Genomic DNA, 21,356 nt, shown 5'->3' with positions numbered 1-21,356 from the left:
GCCAGGCCTTGGAGGCCCCGCAGGGCCCACACCGGGTCCGGCCGCGCCGCCGGGGCCGCCCCGGGGCCGCCGCCACCCGGGCCCCCGGCGCTGCGCGACTCCCGCCAGCGGGGCGGGGCGGGGCGGGGCCTGGGCGGTGGGCGGGGCCGGAAGTTCCGGGTCGGAGGGAACAGGAAGTCGGGACGTGGCCGCCGCAGCGGAGCAGGAGGCGGAGGGCGGGTGGGAGGGAGGGAGAGGATGGCGGCGGTGCTGAGCTCGGACCGGCTGGAGGTCTCGGTGGACGGGCTGACGCTGAGCCCCAACGCCGAGCTGCCGCCCTGCGAGGCGCGGCCGGGGCAGGGGGAGCCCGCGGCGGGGTGGAGCCGAGCGGGCCCCGGCTCCCCGGGCCAGGCGGAGGCCGGCGAGGAGGCGGCGGAGGAGGCGGCGCTGAGCCCGGAGCGGCGCTGGGGCTTCGCGCTGGAGGAGCTGTACGGCCTGGCCCTGCGCTTCTTCAAAGGTGAGGCCGCCCGGCGACGTGGCCCGCGCACCCCCCGCCGAGACCGGGGCGGCGTGGCGGGAGCCGCCGCCTCCGAGGAGCCCCGGGCGGCGGCATCGTTCACTCCCCGGCCGGGGCGCAGGCGGAGCCCCGGGTCCCCTGGGAGGCGCGGGGGGCGGCCCCTGGGGGTCAGTGTGCCGGGGCCAGCATCGCGTCCCGGCGGTCGGTGGCGGCTTATGGGGACGCGCTCTTCGCGGTGGGACTGGGAGAGGAGCGGGGGCTGCCCTGCGAAGGCGTTTCTGAGGGTTTGCACCACCCGACCCAAAAACGGAGCAAAAAAAGTCCATGCTTGTGGCACGCAAAGAAAAAAAGACTCGCAAACGTAGGCGAAGAGCCCGATCGTTGAGTGTCGTGGAGCCTTCTGACAGCTGGATAGCGACGTGAGATGTGATGCCGTCCCCACAGGATGCTGACTTCAAGCCTGGCTTTGCTGCTTTGTGTGCTGTCCAGCTGACAGCTGTGCGAAGGAGCTCTGACATCCCCACACGGGCGTAGAGCTGGAGCGTTTGTCCTGAGACCCCCTGTAGCCAGGCTGGCTTCTGCAGCAAGGCAGAGGTGCCTCGCAACACTTGCTTTCCTCAGGAGGAGGAAATGGGCTGTGTGGTTTTTGAGCACCTCATGGCCGTGTGTCACTGCGATGGCTCTTGGGTGGCTGCTGTTTAATGTGGCTCACAGGGTAGGGAGTCCAGCAACCTGCCCGCACTGGGGAAGATACAGCTCTGTACTTAGCAAGGTCAGTCCTGTGGCAATCAGTCGTTAAGGCACCTTCCAGGAAAGCTGGTTCTTCTGATGGCAAGCATACTGGCAGGTCAGAACTGCACTAGAAGGACAAAGTTGTCTATTTTCTTCACTTTGGCTGGCTTGCACCCTGATACCATGAAAATAAGCCCTAGCATGATTTTTGGAGCATGCTCGAAATACAAGCCCTGCTCAAAAAATAAGCCCTAGTTACAGTTCATTTAAAAACAGCAATTTAGATGGTGTCCAGGCAGCTATACATGTAAAAAAAGCAAGCAACTTTTGGAGCAAAAATTGTATAAGACCCTGTCTTGTTTTGGGGGAGACTGGGTAGCTGTTGGAAGCATGTAACGCTCTAAGCAGTTTTCTTGAGCCCTGGTTCTTAGACCCTGTTCTGCTGCCCTTCCACAAAGCAATTTTTTTGTTAGTGTGATGATATGTAGGGTTGTTCTTTTGGGGTTTTTTTAGCTGTAAGAACCACAAGGGATCATAAAGCTCATGATTTTTTTTTTCTTTTTCTTCTGTGTCAGAAGCTGCTGCAACCGAGTTTCAGGTTGGAAGCGTTATGACTTCTGTCTCTACCCTTTCTGTAAAACAAGCCGCTTGAAAGAGTTCTAGTTTGGTTAATTAGCGTTTGTTCTTAAAACATGATGCAGAAAGATATGTCTCTGCAGTAGCAAATTCCTTGTCTCAGTCAACCATGGTATAATTTTGTCTTGGGTTTAATATTCTACTGGAACCTGTATTTACAGTGTAAAAATTACACACTATGAATGAGCTTATCTACATTATTGATAACCTAAGTCTATTATGTCTCATGTTTTAGTGGAATTTATGGTCTACATTTATCTCCTCTTGGATGATGAAAAGTCAGTGGAGTGTTACTTGTGTCTAGGTGCCAGTTCCTTGTGTTTTCTCAACACTGGGTTTGTTGTTGCCTTACTTTTATTAAAAGCTTAATTTCAACATGTTTCATTTTACTGCTGTGCTTTTTTTTAACCTTCTGCAATTTTGTGTAATGTGTGATTTTACTCGTAAGAGGAAAATTTTCCACATTATATGGAGTTGTCAGACTTACCAAATGAAGATGTTGTTCCTCTATCCTTAGGGCTGGAATAAGTCATGTGAAGACATTGCCTATATTTTTATTTGTAGTTGTTTGTTTTTTTTTTTCTAAAAGTGACATAACATGAAGATTTTTATTTATAGATGTGATGGTGGGTTACAGGAGCTTGTAATACTTGGGTTACTGATTTTGCCTGTTTGTTTTATATTTTTGTGGCTGTGAAAATAGTTGGTCTCATTTCCAAATGGTTTGCCTGCATCCACTGTCAAAACACCTTTGGGAGTGAGCGTGCTTGTGTAGCAACCTTGTAGATGCCAAGGAACCTATACAGAATCCTCCTTTACTTCAAGAAGGAGCATATGAGGGATCTGAAGGTTGACCCATGTTAACAGGTCAATGCTGAGATCTTGTTTCTGATCATTCTTCTAAAAACCACTGATTTAGAGGTGGGGGTATCTTCGAGAAACTTTGTCTTAAAGCTAGTTGATATCCACGCCTCAGTGTATGGTATTACCTGCTCACAGAGCTACCGTGGAACAGGTGGCCCATGGCTGTGCTTGTTTGGGAGGATGATGGTGTGTGGATTAACTGGTTGTTGGGATGGAAGGAGCTCAGGTCAGGATGCTGCGGGAGTCCCTCAAAGGGCAAGCAGCAATCACCAGTTAAGCAGATTCCTTGCAGCTTCAGTGAGCAGACTGAGTTGTCTGCTTGTAACTTGCGGTGTACTTTCTTCCTAGGAAAGTTGAATCTGAGCAAAATGGTTTGGATTTGCTTATTACAATGACTGCTGACACTTGTCTGTGGTGGCATATTGCGTGTAACAGAATTGCTTGAAGACAAGACAGGGTGGGAGTGCATATAAACAATGTGAAAAACACAACTGAAAGTAGGCTAGGATATTGGAGAGACTGAAAAGCTACTTTGTTCTTTGCTGAAGACAGGAGCAGATCTAAAATGCTTGACCTGGTGTCACTTCAGCTGTCAGGCCTTAGGCTGTGCAGGAGATGTGCACTAGCTTCTTTTAGAATCTGTAATAGCTTGCGAAGAAAGCTTTTCAGAATAATAGAGGCATAGAAAACAGGTGGTTAATAGTATTCCAGGGCATTTCTCTGTGATAAATAAGAGCCCTTCTCACAGTATGCACTCTTTCTCTTGCTCTGTCGAGCCTAGTTCAGGTCGGCCAGCATTTTGGCTGCCGTTAAGAAGCTGCTCTGCTGTGCTAGTTCCCCTGTACAGGGGAGAACACACTCATGTTACTGAAATGAGGACGTTTCTTTGTCTCTTGGCTGTCTGTAATTGTGTGCCCTGGGGCAGCTGGCAAAGTAGATGTGTCTCTGACAGCGAATTCTGCTTGTTGAGCTGGTACAAGCTGTGCCAGTGAAGGTAACTTGTTTAAGGTGTAAGCTGTGTCCTGCTCATGTAGCTCTGCCAGAAAAATCTGTTCCAGTATCAACCTGGCTGGATGGTTCTCCACATCCTGCCATTGAAATCCCACTGCACCCAGCCTTCGGTCTGTGACGGCCTCTGAAGTGTTCATATGCTGTCTAAGGTGTTTTGCAGGGCAGCACACCTGTGTGGGCAGCGTACAAACCATATCATTTTGGTATCTAGAAGCTCTCTTGGTATGTGAAGTACTCTAATTTTGTTTGGCTGCTCCGAGTTATTTCCTCTTATCCTAACGAAAGTGCATCTTCAACCTCAGCAATACATAATTCAAAATTAATTGTTTTACCTCACTTTTTTTTCTTTCCCAAGGGCTAACTTGATGGCATGATTGTAATTCATAGTTAAGTAGGCTTTTTTTTTCACCAAGAATTATGAAAACCCCCATAACGTACCTACATTTGATGTGAAGTTGAGCTTTGAACAAGTTTAATTGGAAGAGCTGGTTGGTAACTCTTCTGTTGATGCAGAATGTCTTCAGTAGAGGAGCATTAGAAGTGTAAGAGTGTGTGCTGGGATCTGCAGGCAGCGATTCAGTTCTTGCGCTTCTCAGTTTTGGTCTCGCTCATTAAAACTTTGCAAATGAATGGCATTAACATGTGCGACTTCTGCTTCTAAAAGCTATGAGGTGAAAAATCACACTTGGCAAACTGTTTTCTAGCTTCTTCTAGATGACTCACCCGAATGCTATCCCACGGGAATTAGGCATTTAGAGAGAGAGTGCACTAGGTGAATTTGGAGAGGAAGCTGCAGCATGTTGTGCCACGTTTCTTACAGGGGAAAAAAATCTGCAGCTACCTGCATAGGAATAACAGTATCTTGCACAATGCAGTCTCTTAAGCATATTTCTTCAACTCCCTTGAGTCTAAATGTGTGGTTTTATACTGATTCTTGTCAATGGTGCAGTGCCACATAGTGACATAAGGTTCTGTTATCTGCTTTTCATTACTAGTTATAGCTTAATCTTCCTGTTGTGCTTGCATACTGACATAAACGGTGGTCTTCAAGCAGTTATCTGTAGGACAAGGAGGGTCATTAGTGTTTTAAGTACTGGTTTTCTAGGTTAATCAGCTGAGTTGTCCTTGATGCATCTCGGTTTTGTGGGCATGTGAGCAAAGTAGCCACTGTCAAGAAGAATGGTAATATTAATATGAAGAGCTGATATTCGGTGTGCAGGGATTTTCCCTTTCAGGGGTGACAGTGCATTAACAGTGTGGTGTGGTTTCGTGGGACACATCAGCGAGGCCTGATCTTGTGGTAAGTGGGAGCCAGTCTTTCTCCATGTTCTTGGTGAACTACTTCATGTCATTAGTGAAGGACAGGCTGGATCAATGGGCTGAAGTTCAACAAGGCCAAGTGCCGGGTCCTGCAGTTGGGTCACAACAACCCCAGGCAGCGCTACAGGCTCAGGGAAGAGTGGCTGGAAAGCTGCCTGGCAGAGAGGCATCTGGGGGTGTTGATTGACAGCTGGCTGAACATGAGCCAGCAGTGTGCCCAGGTGGCCAAAGAGGCCAACAGCATCCTGGCTTGTATCAGGAATAGTGTGGCCAGCAGGACTAGAGAAGTGATTGTCCCCCTGTACTCAGCACTGCTGAGGCCCCACCTTGAATCCTGTGTTCAGTTTTGGGCCCTTCTCTACAGGAAAGACATTGAGGTGCTGGAGAGAGTTCAGAGAAGGGCAGTGAAGCTGGTGAGGGGTCTGGAGCACAAGTGTGATGAGGAGCGGCTGAGGGAACTGGGGCTGTTCAGCCTGGAGAAAAGGAGGCTGAGGGGAGACCTTATCGCTGTCTGCAGCTACCTGAAAGGAGGTTGTAGCATGGAGGGGGTTGGGCTCTTCTCCCAAGTAACAAGTGATAGGATGAGAAGAAGTGGCCTTGAGTTGTGCCAGGGCAGGTTTGGATTAGATATCAGGAAAAATTTCTTCACAGAAAAGGTTGTAAAGCACTGAAACATGCTGCCCAGGGAAGTGGTGGAGTTACCGTCCCTGGAGGTATTTAAAAGGCATGTAGATGAGGTTCTTAGGGACATGGTTTAGAGGTGGATGTGTCAGTGTTAGGTTAGTGGTTGGACTCTATCTTAAAGGTCTTTTCCAACCAGAATGATTCTGTGATTCCACGTAGATACATATACATATATGTTGGCCCTTACTGCAGAATGCCTAAAGCACCGTGGGTCCATGGCCTGCCTTGTTCATGTAACCGTACCTTTGATCCCTATTTGAATTTGACCTGTTAGTGGCTGCTGCTTAAGTGTAGAGTTTAGTTGAGTTGAGAAACTGCCATTTCAGGCAAATGATGGTTTGAAGTATTGTCAGAGAAGTCTCTTCATCTTCTGTAAAAAAGCTGAGCCTATCTCTGGCCCTGATGGAGGTGGCATAGGGAGAGTGGTATAGTTGCTGTACTAGCGCTGTGCGCACCCTTTGGCTTTATCAATGTGTTTCTTAGAGCTCTTTGATGTTCTTCAGCTTCCTGACAGATGTATTAGATGTGTGGGTAATACCTACTTAAATGGTGTGTTCACGGATGCTTGAATAAATTTGGCACTTCTACTTGTCTGGACTCACTAATGCTCATTTTTGGCGTATTTGACTCTGCAGATGGCTTCAGGTCCTCTGGTTCAGTTTAATGGCAACAATTCCAAATCTTTGGGATAATTGTACAGTGCGGTTCATGCTTAAGAATTGAACTGAAAAATAGCTAGTATACAACTTCGCTCTCTTGACCGGCTCCAAATGTTTTGCTGAGGATTTGCTTCTAACCTGCATTATCTACATGTCACTGAATGCATGGCTTATATTTTTCTAGGATCTGTTATCCTCTTTCTTTGTTTGTTTGTTCTTCTTCCCTTTGGTGACCATTCTTTGTAAATGCAGATTTTTGGCTTCTCTTGATTGTTAGGCCTTGAAGTGTGACTTCTCTTGTCTGTGAAAATGAAGACATGCTGTGTATAGCATGGGAAACAATGTTGTTTTTCCCTTTAAACCCCTTCAAAAGTGAGTTCAAATACTGATGATGTTATTATAGCTGGCTTAGGTAGCCGTCTAGTACAGCAAACAGCTATGTTTTTTTGGCAGACAACTGCAGGTTTACAGGTTGTGCAAGGTAAATGATGCCATAGGGACCCTCTTGAGGAGCGTACTTTACTCAGAAGCCTGGCAAAATTTCAGTGTAGTACCCTTATCAATTGACTTGCTTTTTAAGCACACTGCCCCAGGATATTAAGCATGATTTCAGTGTGTGTGCTGTTTATTGAGGCTGATAGAAGTGCTTGCTACCTAAGAAGCAAATTCTGAGTTAAATGTGAAGTGGGAAGAATTGAGGAAAAGCCAAAGGGATCTTTGGGTGGCCAGAGGCCCAGGAAGGGAGCTTACCAGGACATGGGGATTTGTATCTTTTAAGGGTCACAGACTTGTTGGGGTGGGAAGGGACCTCTGGCGACTGCCAGGTTCAGCCATCTCTGTTCAGATCAGGCTTCTCAGGACTGTGTTTGGGTTTTGAATATCTCCAAGGATGGAGACTTCACAACCCCTCTCTGGGAAACCTGTTCCAGTGCTTGTAAAAAACAAAACAAAAATTAAAAATAATTTTAAAAAATGTAGAATTTCCTGTATTTCAGTTTGTCTGCTGCCTCTTGTCTCTTCACTGGTTACCACTGAGTAGACTCTTGTTGTCTTTACACCCTCCCTTCTCAAATACATCAGGTGTTTTTGATAATAGATATTTTTGTGGATGAATTCTTCTGGTTTTTGAAGGTGGAAGAGATATTTGCTGTAAGGTTGTGTGACACTGGGAGAAGAGCAAATACGTAAGGTTCTGGAAGAGTGAAGTGGACCTCTAGGAATGGATAATAAGTGATGAAACATTTACTTTCTTCATTCTTTGATTCTGTCTTCAAAATTAATGGATGCATGTAATGGTTTCTTGTGTTGCTTTACCTGAGTAAGTCTAGTAATGTGCTGAAATTACTCTATTGAAAATATTGCTTCTTGCTGTGACCTGCAAACACTTTCCCTCTGGGTTTGTCTCTAATTCTCAATTTTCAGAAATATTTGCTTTGAGTTTCTCAATAAGCTATAGCAGAAGTGTTTTCCCCTCTCTTTTGTTCTGATATTTGCTTCTTTCCCTTTTGATAACTCTATTTACAAAATTGCTCAGCTGATGCTTGTAATATGCAAATGTCAGCCCTAAAATTTGGGTGTGAATTGGACTGTTCAGCTTAAGGCTGTAAACAACTTGCTCCAAAGTGACCTTTACCGTAGCGGGAGGGCTGGGAACTGGTGGCAGCTCTGCCTGTGGTTCCTGACGACCTGGGGAGCAGTTAGTACAGTCCTGTGAAATGTCGGTCATTTACATCCCATAATGGCTTCCTAGTTTCAGCCCTTCCAAAAGGAGATGATGCCTATTTATTTGTTTTCCTCTTCAAGAAAAACTCTCCTCTTAATGAACAGCATAATCACATGTATCAATGCCTGTTTCTTTGATTTGTTTTGACAGTTTAAGTGTGTTGAAGTAAGTCCTAGCCGACTAATTCATATATAATTTCTAAATCAATGCAAGTCTCTTACCAGTAAATGCCTGGCGGGATCTAACGGGGGCCACTTCAGAAGGAGTTGGTGTGGAGCCACTGGAATTCTGATTATATTCAGGCTTATGTTCATCTTACAGCCAGAGCTCTCTGTATGCATTGGCGCTGATGGAGTCACCTCTAGGACTTTCCATTGTGAGGGGTTATTCCAGCTGCCTTGGCAAAGTGCAGCAATCAAATTGCCTCAAGGAAAACTTTCCCTTAATTCTAATTTGTAGTCTGCGGTTTTCCTTGCCTTAAACCTTGCTTGTTTTGCTTTCATCAGTGTGCAGAGCATGAAAGGAGAGCGATCTATAAAGATATCATCACATCTTTGTGGAAAATCCTTCTTATCCATGCTACAATACACTTGGCAGACACGTTTGAATTCAAGTTAAGGTTTTTAAATATTTCAGAGTTATGTATCCATATTGTATGATCTTCAACTAATTAACATAAATATTTATGTGCTAACTTATGAGCTAAGATTCACTCTTGATGGTGTAATGAAAAACACTTCAGAATGAAGTTTCAGCAGCTGAAGTTAAATGTGCTTCTTCTGGGCAGATCTTTATTTTATTTGAATAGAACTGATTTAATTTGTCAAACCTTTTGTGGCTTCTCTTTCCTGTTCCTTTTTTATGGAGTAATCATGATAAGAAGTTATACAAAATACTCTTTGCTGTCCTGTGCTTCATCAGTCACAACAGTCACATTTTGGTTTTTTTTCCCTACAGAAAAAGATGGCAAAGCCTTTCATCCAACATATGAAGAAAAACTCAAACTTGTGGCACTGCATAAGCAGGTTCTGCTGGGACCTTACAACCCTGACACATGCCCTGAAGTTGGATTCTTTGATGTGCTGGGGAATGATAGAAGGTAAAAGGGCTGGCGATCTTGTTGGCCTTAACTCTGCTTTTTCTGTCTGAAGAAAACATCATTCAATTTCTGCAATAAGAAGAAAAGTATGTGGGCTGCATCAGTGTGTGTGTGTGGTAGTGAAAAGTGAGGGACCTCTTCAAATACATCTTAGAAATCTGAGTCACTGTTTGGTAAAGGAGCTACCAGAATATTATTGGGGTTTTTAAACCTCATTAGCAAAAGCTGCTGTGCCTAGAGTCCAGTTTCTCCCACCAGTTTAAGACTTGTTAGCTGTGTGTTAATGTGCAGGCCTATGTTCATCCTTACTCCACAATGAGGTTACAACAGACCAAACCTTTTGCCGATGGTAACAGCATCCACTCTAGCTTTTGTTAATACCGAGGATAACTTCTCAAATCAGATACCTGATGCATTCAAACCCTGAGTAAATTTTGATGAGATCTGGGGAGCCTCGGGTATGTCTCTGGTATTGCTTGCGGTTCAGGCGGCAGTTCTCTTGTTCACTGTTGCTGTTTCTAGTTGTGAAGATAATGTGCAACACAGCACTGGCTTCTCAGAGCTGGACCCAGGGCACTGCTTTTGCTTAAATGGACACAGCTTTCCTTTAGGAAGAACCAAACTAACTGAAGCGCTATAATCAATGATTGTTACCATGTTTGTTCAGCCAGCCAGGAAAATGTATGCATTTTTTATTTCCAAAAACTAGAGTGGAATAGGTGTAAAAAAAAAAATATTTCAGGTTCATTTGTAGCTGGGAAGTTTTTGGACATTGTTCAGAATTTGAAGTAGGGTCAATGGTATGTATGACGTTTCATATAAACACTCAGTTCTGTCCGTTTGAAATGGTTGTTCTGGTGCAGGCAGAAGAGAGCACTGAAACCTACAGGTTTAAAAGTTGTTGATTCTCTGAAACTGCGTATGATAAAGTTGGGTCCCTGGTCTCCCAACTGTGGTTTGTTGTTGTTGTTATTTCTTTGCTGAGTTCTCAGAGTTCATTGCTGACTTGAAAAGAATTGAGTCTTCTGTTATTTCAGCTGATTTCTCTCTCTCAGGAAGGAATGGGCTGCCCTTGGAAACATGTCAAAGCAAAAAGCTATGACAGAATTTGTGAAGCTCCTGAACAGGTGCTGCCACTTGTTTTCAACATATGTTACTTCCCACAAGATAGAGAAAGAAGAACAAGAAAAGAAAAGGTAATTCTTGTGTCATTTGGTGTTGGAGTATATTGAGTGTTTAACTCTTGACCTCTGGACAGTGTCACAACTGGCTTAGGTTGAAGTCATCTTGGGAATAGAAATGCTTGAAGTTTAGGAGGCTGTGGTATCATTTGGTCTCTTTAAGCCTTCTTACTTTACCAGTAATGAATGATTGTTTCTGAGGTGAACACCCAGAATATAAGGAGTTTTTAAAATTTTGCTGATGCTGTCATATGTTTAAGAAAGATATGCTTCACAAAATGTCTGCCCTGATATGTCTGTGGATTAAATGTATACGGAACATGAAACTGTCAGGTGCTTTAAACTCCTAGTATGGGTTAGCAACTTGACAAAGGGTATCTTCTATAGTTTACATATGATGTGATTATTAAACTGTAGTATCCATGTAATTATTGAATATGTGTTGAAGCTTGGAACATGTGTAAAGGTTTCCAGACAATTCTTTCTACTGCTGTCTGCTAAGGTTAGTATAGTAATAGGTTAGAATGGCTATCAAATTATAATGCAAAATTTACACTTGTCACACTGCACAGTGCAGTAAAACTAAACAGTAATAAGTTTTCTTCTTGTGTCCAATAAGACACTTCTCCAGTCAAATTGAAGTGAGAGGAGATGATACTAAACCAAAAGCCTTATTGGGCAGGCAAAAAGCAGGTTACAGCATGTTGAAAATAACTCATCCTAGGATTGTAGGAGTGCTGAGATAGCTTATTGAGTGGCTGTTGCAGAAGAGAAGAGGAAGAACGAAGGCGGCGTGAAGAAGAGGAGCGTGAGCGTTTACAAAAAGAAGAAGAAAAACGTAGGCGAGAAGAAGAGGAACGACTGAGAAGAGAAGAAGAAGAGAGGAGGAGAATAGAGGAGGAACGGCTTCGGATGGAACAACAAAAGTGAGTAGCTGAAACAAATAACACTTCAAAGAAAATGACTGCTTTGCGCTTGAGATCTAACTTCCTAAATAGTTATGCTAGAATTGAATACCTGAAGTCCAGAGCACTCGAGTCTGGCAGTGACATTTGCATCTGTAGTTAAGAGGACACAGTTGACAGAGAATAGTTATCCTAACGTGTTATTGTATGTAGCCTTCTCAGATTAAAGTGCCAGAGAACCTTTGTTTAAAGAGAAGCTCTGAGGGTTTTTGGGTTCGGTGGCTGTACCTCATGAAAACTTGTGGTTCTACTTCTTAAATGATTAAATGTCCAACTGGAAGTGTTGTTTGAACTGTCACTTGAAAGCTTTGGTCCTTTCACAAAAGTTGGAGCCTTGAAAAAGGGTAAAAGCAGTTCAGTGGGGTGTTTTGAATGCATGGCTGAAATTTTCAAACTTGGTAGTCTAGCATTACCTCCTAAAAGGCGCTCTCTTTCTAGGAAGTGTTAAGTGTCTGCAGATCTCATTTGGACACTGGCAATCACTGGATTTTAGAACCTTTCTAAAAGGATCACAAAATTCATGTTCAAATGCACTTAACCTCTGTTTGTAGCCTGAATTAAATAGTTTGCTTGCAGTATAACTAGAGCTGTATATTCTATTGTTCCCATCACATCTAGATGCTGAAAACACAGATCTAGCTTTGCACACATAATAATTAAGAGAACAGGACATCATCAAAGCTGTTTGACATCCATCAGCAACCATTTTCCATAATAAAAATGTCTTTGCAGAGGATCTCTTTGAATTAGATCCTGTGCTTGCCATGTAGTGGTTTTGAGAAGGCAGCAAATAATTAATCCATAGATTTTTGTTGTTTATTTAAAACTGAGACAGAGGAGTGTAAAATACAGACATAAATGAACAGAGACTACAACAGGAAAATGCTGCACAGCGCTAAGTAACAGGAAGTGTGGTATGCCTTGAAGTTACGAGATTACTTCTTTTTTAACTTGAATAGCAGTTTGTATTAAGTGGTTGTAACAGATTACAGAGAGAGAGAATTTAGACAGAAAAGGAATGCGGATACATATATAGAGGCCAAGTGTATCCAAAGTCACAGTTTTCCTGAAACAGTAAATCTTGCCCCTTAGAATACAAACCAGTCTAATACTGGAGCTTTTAGAGGATGATTTGGGGGAGAAGGAAGGAGAACAGGAAGCAAAGAATTACTCCTGTGTTTGTGTGATGCTACTTTCTTCCTCTAAAGCATTGATGGATGTAATGTGAGACAAAACAAACTCTGGATCTAGTTAGCTTTTTTACTATTAGCTTCTGTTAGCCCTTTGGAGAGAGGAGGACAACTGAACTTGTGCATAAGTAACCCATGTGTTCCTCCTGAAGTTTCAGCAGTTGAGTTTACTGGAGGCACAGGTGCCCTATTTGGCAGCATTTTTTTCGTTCCTGAATTAGGCCGCAGTCAGTCATGCTTTTCATATGTTTGCATACTGCCCTGGGAAATTAAGATAGTAATGCGGTGTGTTCTTCTCAGATTTACCAGAAGGTATTGCCGTGCTGTACCGCAGCAGGTCTGTTCTTATCCATATTTGTAGAAGGGCTGCTAGAAGGATGTTTTCTGGAGGAACCAAATGTGGGTTTTTTTCCCCTTGCTCATTTGAGATATTTAGTCATGTGTTTTTCTAGCACTACCTCTTTATCAGACTACAGATCGAGAATTATGTAAGAGCTCTTGGGTTTTTTAACACTTGACGTTTACAAAAACTGGGTAGGAATTGTTGCTCCCTTATATTCTCAGCATGTTTGAAGGCAAAATTCACGTTTACATTACCTCTGGGCTCTGCTCTGTTACATAGATTTGTTTTAATTGGTTTTCGCAGGAATTGAATTAGCTGTCTTTGAGGCCACTTTAATCACTTAAGTACAGGGATTTCCCCAATGCCCTCAGCTGCTTGTAATCTTCACGCTCTCCTCCCGGCGCAGGCAGCAGATCATGGCAGCGCTGAACTCCCAGACTGCCATGCAGTTCCAGCAGTACGCGGCACAGCAGTACCCGGGCAACTATGAGCAGCAGCAGATCCTCATTCGGCAGCTCCAGGAGCAGCATTACCAGCAATACATGCAGCAATTGTATCAAGTCCAGCTCGCACAGCAACAGGTATGACTCACTGACCGGCTGAGAAACTTAGATTTTGTGTCCCAGGCTGTCTTTGGGAGATGTGGATTTGTCTGCCCTTATCGCCTTGAAAACCTAATTGCTACAAGGAGAGATGGTGTTCTAGTGACTAATGCTGCTTCAGATTCAAACACCAAAACACCTTTATTTAATATTTTCAAGTAGTTTTTTGAAGCAGCTGTTAAGAAAATTCTAAGCAGCCTTTACTAATTACTTGTTCGATATGCTTGGAGACCAAATGTGAAGTACTCTGCTGGAGCATCTGTTGTGTTTTTAATTTAATGGGGGAACGTGCCAGCACATCTGGACATGAACAGACCTATCCAAGTGATTCCCCACATAGGTATCACACCTGAGAATGTGTGCAGAGCAACAGGCTTTGGACAGCCATGTATTTCCAGCTGAACATGGGTTCAGCCCTGTCCCCTCTGGCTTTGAGATGGCTCCTCACTGTCTACTCAAGCACTCCTGACGTCTCTCTCCTTTTGCATCTACTGTCTGCCATCAGTATCTATTTAAAAGTTCAAGGATGTCCATCTGTAACTGCCTTAAACAGATGTAAGCCAGACTTTAGGCTCTAGTACATCTGACCTCTCTGGGTAGGACCTGAATGGCCTCTAACTATCTGCCTGAAGTCTATTGTTCTTGAGCTAAAGACTTAACAGGAAATTAGTTACTTATATTTTGACAAGACTGATGCCCTCAAAGAACTGTCCAAGGAAGGAAGCCATGTGAACCTCATGAAGTTCAACAAGGCCAAGTGCAAGGTCCTGCACCTGGGCGGGGGCAGTGCCTAATATCAATACAGACCAGGGCATGAATTAATTGAGAGCAGTCCTGCAGAGATGGACTTAAGGATACTGGTGTATGAAAGCTGGATATGAGCTCTTGCAGCCTAGAAAGCCAGCTGTATCCTGGGTTGTGTAAAAAGAAGTGTGGCCAGAAGGTTGAGGGAAGGAGGTGGTTCTCCACCTCCACTTGACTCTGGTGGGGCCCCACTTGGAGTATTGTCCCCAGCTCTGGGGTCCCAAGTACAGGAAAGACATGAGCCTGTTGGAGTGGGTCAAGAGGAGGCCATAAAAAATGATCGGAGGGCTGGAACAGCTCTGCTATGAGGACAGGCTGAGAGAGTTGGGGTTGTTCAGCCTGGAGAAGAGAAGGCTTTGGGGAGACCTTGTTGTGGCCTTCTAGTACTTAAAGGGGTTTATAAGAGAGACAAAGACCTTTTTACCAGGACCTGTAGTGACAGGACAAGGGGCAGTGGTTTTAATCTGTGCGAGTGTAGGTTTAAACGGGACATAAGAAATTTTTTTTTATAATGAGGGTGGTCAGACACTGGAACAGGTTACCCAGAGAAGCTGTGGATGCCCCATCATTGGCACAGTTCAAGGTCAGGTTGGATGGAGCTTTAAGCAGCTTGATCTAATGAAAGGTGGCCTTGCCCATGGCAGCTGGGTTGGACAAGATGATCTTTTAAGGCATCTTCCAAGCTGCACCATGGTTCAATATAGTTGAGGTGGTTTATAGTTACTCTTGAAGCTTAATGACACCTTGGTACCAATGCTGTGGTGTCATAGTGGTGAGCAAAAGCTATGGCCTCATCAGTCTTGTCCTTGATGCATCTGTAATAGATACTGCTCCCTGGAGACTGAGGTGTCAGAGGTGCTGCTGCCAATTTTCTACAATTCTATCAGTGCTGCTCCTTTCAGTCATGGCTGTCTGCTTTCTACGTACAAAAGACTCATTCCCTCCAAGGCCCGGGGCAAAACAACCTTTCTTTTATAGTGTTTTATAAAATAATAAGTCTGACAGGAAATGAAGCTTATTTTTCAAATCTCTACTTGTACAACTCTTGTAGAGGAAAGGATGAAAAAGCAGCATGTAACAGAGCTAAAATTACCTAATTCTGCTTTGGACTTTCCTGAACACTCAGATGGCCTCTGTAACACTTCAGAGGAACACTTCCCTTTCAAATGCGTGTAACTTAGCTGCCTTGGGATCTGTGAGTGCAGTTAAACAGTGCTGTTCTGTCATGGTTGCTTACAGATCAGCTGGTGATACAATTAATTTTGGAAAGGCTGAATGCAATGATTTTCTAGACAAGTTCTCGCTACTTTACATTGTCTCAATACATGGAACTGCTGTAGTAAAAAGTGGGTCTGGGCAGCATCTGTACAATTGCTCAAGTTTGAAATGTAACTGATGTTTGATAACGTCTTCATACTCCTTCAGGATACCTGTATTCTATTCATTCATCAAACCTATGCACTTACTGGGTTATTCTTTAAAGAATGGTACTGTCAGTTATAACTTTTCCTTGTCCCAATAAAAAAGCACATCTGATCTCTCTGTACTGATAACCAGGGGCAGGGGAATAAGCCTTGAAGCTGAAAGGGTAATGCATCCTCCTTAAATCCAAAGGGATGGTTGTTACCTTGTATAATGTCCTTTTAGGTGTATTTAATCCTTTGCACAGGGACAGCATGATAAATTCTGTCTGAAGAGTTTCAATGTATATAAGTCATGTTCTAAAAGCAGCACCTCTGAGCTTTAATAACTCTTCTCCCAGACCACTCGCAGTTTGTGTAGCTCTTACGCTTCCTGCTTTCATATTCAATAACTGCCTTTATCAGGCATTGTGGATTTGATAGAGAACCCTGTTGAGCAAGCTAACTCACAAATTGGCACTTATCTAATAACCCTTAAATACTTCCAGCTCTTCTTAGACCTGGATAAGCCAGGAGCAATTCAGCCCACTGGTAAAAACCAGCAAACAAGTCCGTACCTTCAGTTTTGAAATAAGTGTTATAGAAGTTACTGAAATGCAGAATTTCCACACTTAAGTGCAGGAGTTTATTGTGTGTGCCCTAATTAACTTGAAAGCTGAATCTTTTTGTTCAAGTGATATCCACCAGCCTAGAACAAAGTGACTTCACTTCCCTTGATACCGAGTATGTGTAATTCTCACTGGCTAATGTGTGCTGCTTCTGGTCTTTCATGTTAACCCTCCTCATGGGGTGGAAGAGGAAGGCTGCTGTTTCGGTTTGGTTTTTAACGTGTTTATATATAGACTTTTGGGAGGCTTTGGTTTTACTTGACTTAATTCGTGTCATTTTAGGCAGCCTTACAGAAGCAGCAGGAGGCAGTTGTGGCAGCGACAGGGACACCTCTGACTACTGCATCAAAGGGGAATGCACCTGCCCCAGGGGACACCCCGTCTATTAATGGGCAGGCCAGTGCACATGCAGACAGCCCTGAGAAAGAGATGGATGCTGAGGCTTTGGAAGAAGCACTGGAGAATGGACCAAAAGGTAGGACTAGCTAGATTCCTTAATTCACAATAAATAATGAAAGCCTTTCTTAGGATTCAGGCGTCTTAAGTATGGTTACTATGGCTCTTTGCTTGGATTCATTGGGTGACACAAGAGCTGGGTTTGCTTTCTGGGCTCAGTTTCTCTCAAGGAAGAACAATATTGCGCAGGCCAAACTCAGCTTTGAGAGGTGGGAAAGAGGATGCAGCAAAAGCGTTTCAGGCAAAGTGGATGGGATCTAGAACCTCTGTTCACTCTTGACTTGAAGGAGAGGAGCAGAAGGCTGTTCTGTGCAGAAATATGTTCAATCTTCTTTGAACTTGGGTCAAAACTGAGTGATTTAGCCTGCAGATTAAAATAAAACCAAATCCTTTTTACTCTCTCTGAATTCCTGTGAGGAATCCAGACTGTTCTTCCTTCACATTTCCCACCTTCCTCAGTGTCTAGGAAGCTGTGAAAGGGGAGCAGGAAGAGCAGCCTCGCAGCAGCTCTCTCGCTGCTGGTATTTCTGGGTGTTACCTCTATATTTTCATCCACAATCAGTAGTCCTCAAAAGACTTGCTTGCATCCAGGTATAGAGCCAACACTAGCACAGACCCTGTCTGTGTAGTGAGGTGTTCCATTATTTTAGTCAATATTTGGAAATTTCTAGACAAATCCACAGCCTCTGGTTCTGTTACATTAAAGATCTTTTCAGTGAAGGGTTCTTTGCAATGGAACCCCATCACCTGTAACAGTATATTTGTCTTCAGAATCTTTTCTGCATAAATACTGTTGGTTTAAATGTGACATATGGGTGAACTGGCAGGATTTAAGTGTGCGGTGTTACATGTAAACTGACAGTGCATTTCATGGAACTTTTTTTTTCCTCCCCAGTAAAAATAAAAAGATAAATTGCTTGGGAGTAGCTCTGATGCTTGTGGTCCTCCAGTACTCTTAAGGCACACTTAAGTATGCAGCATAAATCACTGAAGAAAATCTTAACTGGAGTATTTCCTCCTCTCTCTGCAGATTCTGTTCCAGTGATAGCTGCCCCATCGATGTGGACACGACCCCAGATAAAAGACTTCAAGGAAAAAATCCGACAGGATGCAGACTCTGTGATCACAGTGGGCCGAGGAGAAGTGGTTACAGTTAGAGTACCAACTCATGAAGAGGGGTCTTACCTCTTTTGGGAGTTTGCTACAGACAATTATGACATTGGTTTTGGGGTGTATTTTGAATGGACAGACTCCCCTAATACTGCAGTCAGTGTGCATGTCAGCGAATCCAGTGATGATGAGGATGAAGAAGAAGGTAAGCATGTTTGTTTATATAAACTGCCAGTCCTACAGAGTTTGCTATGGAGGAAACCTAACTGATCGTCTCGCGTAATCTCTTAATTCCCCCAACTTCCATTCAGCTGGAATTTTATCTTCAATTTTGCATAGGAAGTGCCATTCTGCAAGTAACAGCAGTCACCTCATTTGGTCACAGATGGGTTACAGCAGCTGAGGGTGGGGAAATCCTTTTCCTAAGTTTTACTTACTCCTTAGTGTGCCGTCTTGTCCAATGCAGCTATTCAGTACACTAGATTGAAACCTGTGCCATAATAGAGCATAATGGGTCTGCACACTGAAAACCTTAAGGAAAAAACTGCCTTGCTGTGGATGAACTTTTTCTAGGTGAGAGGTTTCCGTGAAGCTTCAGCGAAGCAGCTTAAAAGAGTAATTCCTGATAGTGGCCAGGACATAGGCCACGGCCTTTACCTGCGGGGGAGTCCAGCATAGAGTCAGAAAAAAATGCTTTGAAATGAGGAGGTGACTTTTTTAGGAGGAACTGCCCTGACATAGGAAGCAGTGGCCTTCTGGATATTCCTGCTAAGCAAGCAGTAGTAGTAAGTGCGTCAGATCAGTGTCAGTCAATGTGGTGTAATGTTGATGAAAACCAGAGCTTGGCATCTCTATGACCAGACCCAATTGCGCTGGGGAGATGAGTGTGGGGAGTTTTAATATTGAACTGTGAAACTCATGATGAAGTGAGCATACTTGCTGTTCCTTCTGCTTCCGGGTGCTTTACCCATAGCCTGGATATGAACCCCTTCGACTCATCTGACCTCTAAACTAACAAAGGGTGGCTTGTCCACTACAAATCAGTCTTTCTCTTGCAAAGCATCCACCCATGTTAACTGGCACTTTTTTTTTTTCCTTGCAGAAAATACTAGCAGTGAAGAAAAAGCCAAAAAGAACGCCAACAAGCCTCAGCTAGATGAAATAGTGCCTGTGTACAGACGAGACTGTCATGAAGAAGTGTATGCTGGCAGCCACCAGTACCCAGGGAGAGGAGTTTATCTCCTTAAATTTGACAACTCCTACTCTCTATGGAGGTCAAAAACAGTTTACTACAGAGTCTATTATACTAGATAAAGGTGTGGCTGTGTCTGAGGCTGGGCTGTGCAGAAGATGTCATTTTATTTGGAATTTTCTTCAAGCATAATGGATCCTTTTGAGTCTGTGTTTTATCCTGTCTGTATCTATATGGTTTGTGTGAACTTCTAACAAGTAGACACTGGGATCTTCCTGCTCCATGACACTAATGCATATTGCATTGGGCTTAACACAGGATCTCCCTGGCCTGTTTGGGTATTGGGGTTAACCAATGGAAGTCATGGGCTCCAGTGCTAAGGTCACATCAGTTGCATTTGTTAAAGCATGGTGAAAAAGGGGGAGGGAGTTGCTGGCTCACTGGCTGGGTGGTCTGATGTTTCCAGGTCTGGATGCTTTGAATAATTTGTTAACGGTTAATTTAAAGGTCCCATCAATAACTGGTAGATTTGGATGCAGTTTGCTGTGTAGCAAGTTTCTCTTAACTGTAATTGAATGTCAGATTTTTACACCATTAAAACTTGAAACTTTAAGTTGACGCAGTTTAGAAACAAGTTGTCTCACTTCTGTCCTCACCGAAGAAGAAACATTCAGTTCCTTGAGCCAGTGTAGTGGCTAAGACAAGGTGAACAGCATCCTGAAAGTACAGTGAATAACCTTCTGAAGATATATACTTCCAATTGTCATTCAGTTTATGTAACAAAACTTTAATGTCTTTCTGCCCCACTGCTAACCCAGAATTTAAAAAGTCTTCTTTTTTGAGGCAATTGACTTTGAAACAGGGCACAAACTGTTTCTAAGTTTGGGCTTTTAATGTGGTAGACTTTAAAAGGTATATATGTACAAACCTGATACTAAACTAGTTTTCTGCACAATGTTCTGGTTTGTCTGTTTTTGTAAAACCTGAATAAGCACATTGTGCATCTGAAGAGCAGTAGGTCACTTTGATAAAGCATAGGGGTTAATGTTGCACTAATTATGGAGATCACTGCCAGTCCATTTTAGTCTGAACTGGTGATACTTGGGTGCAAACTTTCTGCTTTAATCTATAACTGTCCCCAGAAAGCCAGAGTGCACATACAGATACTTAATAATGTAGCTTTAATCTCAATTTCATATGGTTTGGTTGGGGCATTTTGTATTTTGTGTAGTGGGGAAAAAATGCAGGTGGCTGCTTGCCTTGAGGCTGCAGTGAGAATCTGCTCTCCTGGGCCCGCTGTGTGCCAGGGCTGATGTGCCACAGCGGCGACTTGCCCGAGCGCTCTCTGCATGGGTAATGCACTTTGTTACGGAAAGAAAACGGTTACTTTGGCTCTGTCAGGTCAGTTCTTGCAGCGTGACTTCTATCGACCAGCTGCAGCATGTACAGTTCCACGGGAAATGATGTAGAGTTTGCGAGATTTGTTTGAATAATCAGTTTGTACATACATGATATTTTACTTTTCTCATACCAACCACGGAGATACTTCTCCTAGAGTGCTTAACTTGTCATCTTGCGTTTGGTTCAGCAACACCGTACCAGCTTAGAGCTAGTTAGTGCTGCTTTATCCAAAAACACTGTACAATGTTCTGCTCTTGTGTACATATATAAACCATGAATTTAGAAAGTACCTTGCTTTTAAAGAGAACTGTATTTAATGTAAAAAAAAACCTTTTAAAAAGGCAGGCACTAATATATTTCTTCTGGTCTTCAATTGAAATTTTTTTGTCCATACAAAAATGTTATGACTTCTTTCTCTAAGAATCTGTTCTTGGGAGCGGTGTTTGTTGCTTTAAATGGCAGCACTTACTGTCATGTGTTGGATGTTAGATCTTATACATTTTCAGACTTTTTTTATTGCCTCCGGCTGTTGATTAGTACAGTACAAGTGCGATTTCAAGATACCTTGAGATTAGTATTTAATCCTAATTAAAATACATTTATCTGTAATGCTGTTGGCTTTTTCTTAATTTGGAATCCTTGGCATTGCTGCGTGTGGCTATTCAGCTACGATAAGCTTGTCATCTTCCCTCTCGTTTTTAAAAATGCAGTACTGTGCTAACACTGTGGTTTTAGCAGCCAAATCACTTGGGCCAAAGGCCGGGGGTGAGAAGTGTCGCGGGATGAGGCCATCTGTCGATACCAGAACTGCCCAGTTTGAACAGCGGAATCACTTTGGGTTTTGAAAGTGCTCTTCTGT

General features: G+C 43.6%; 1 protein-coding gene across 1 annotated transcript; it reads left to right on the top strand.

Annotated features, from left to right (window-relative positions):
- Nucleotides 1-237: 237 nt before the first annotated feature.
- ACBD3 (acyl-CoA binding domain containing 3) lies at nt 238-21,106 on the top strand (the record flags this gene model as incomplete). Its single annotated transcript, XM_080341138.1, has 8 exons — nt 238-496; nt 9,083-9,224; nt 10,280-10,420; nt 11,173-11,331; nt 13,310-13,484; nt 16,621-16,813; nt 17,825-18,109; nt 19,007-21,106. The coding sequence occupies 8 exons, from the start codon at nt 238-240 to the stop codon at nt 19,216-19,218; spliced, it is 1,566 nt and encodes a 521-aa protein (XP_080197264.1). The 3' UTR covers nt 19,219-21,106.
- Nucleotides 21,107-21,356: the final 250 nt, after the last annotated feature.

The sequence above is a fragment of the Nesoenas mayeri genome, assembly GCF_963082525.1.
Source record: "Nesoenas mayeri genome assembly, chromosome: 3".
In the NCBI taxonomy this organism is placed as follows: Eukaryota; Metazoa; Chordata; class Aves; order Columbiformes; family Columbidae; genus Nesoenas; species Nesoenas mayeri.
This window is presented reverse-complemented; position numbering and strand designations above follow the sequence as displayed.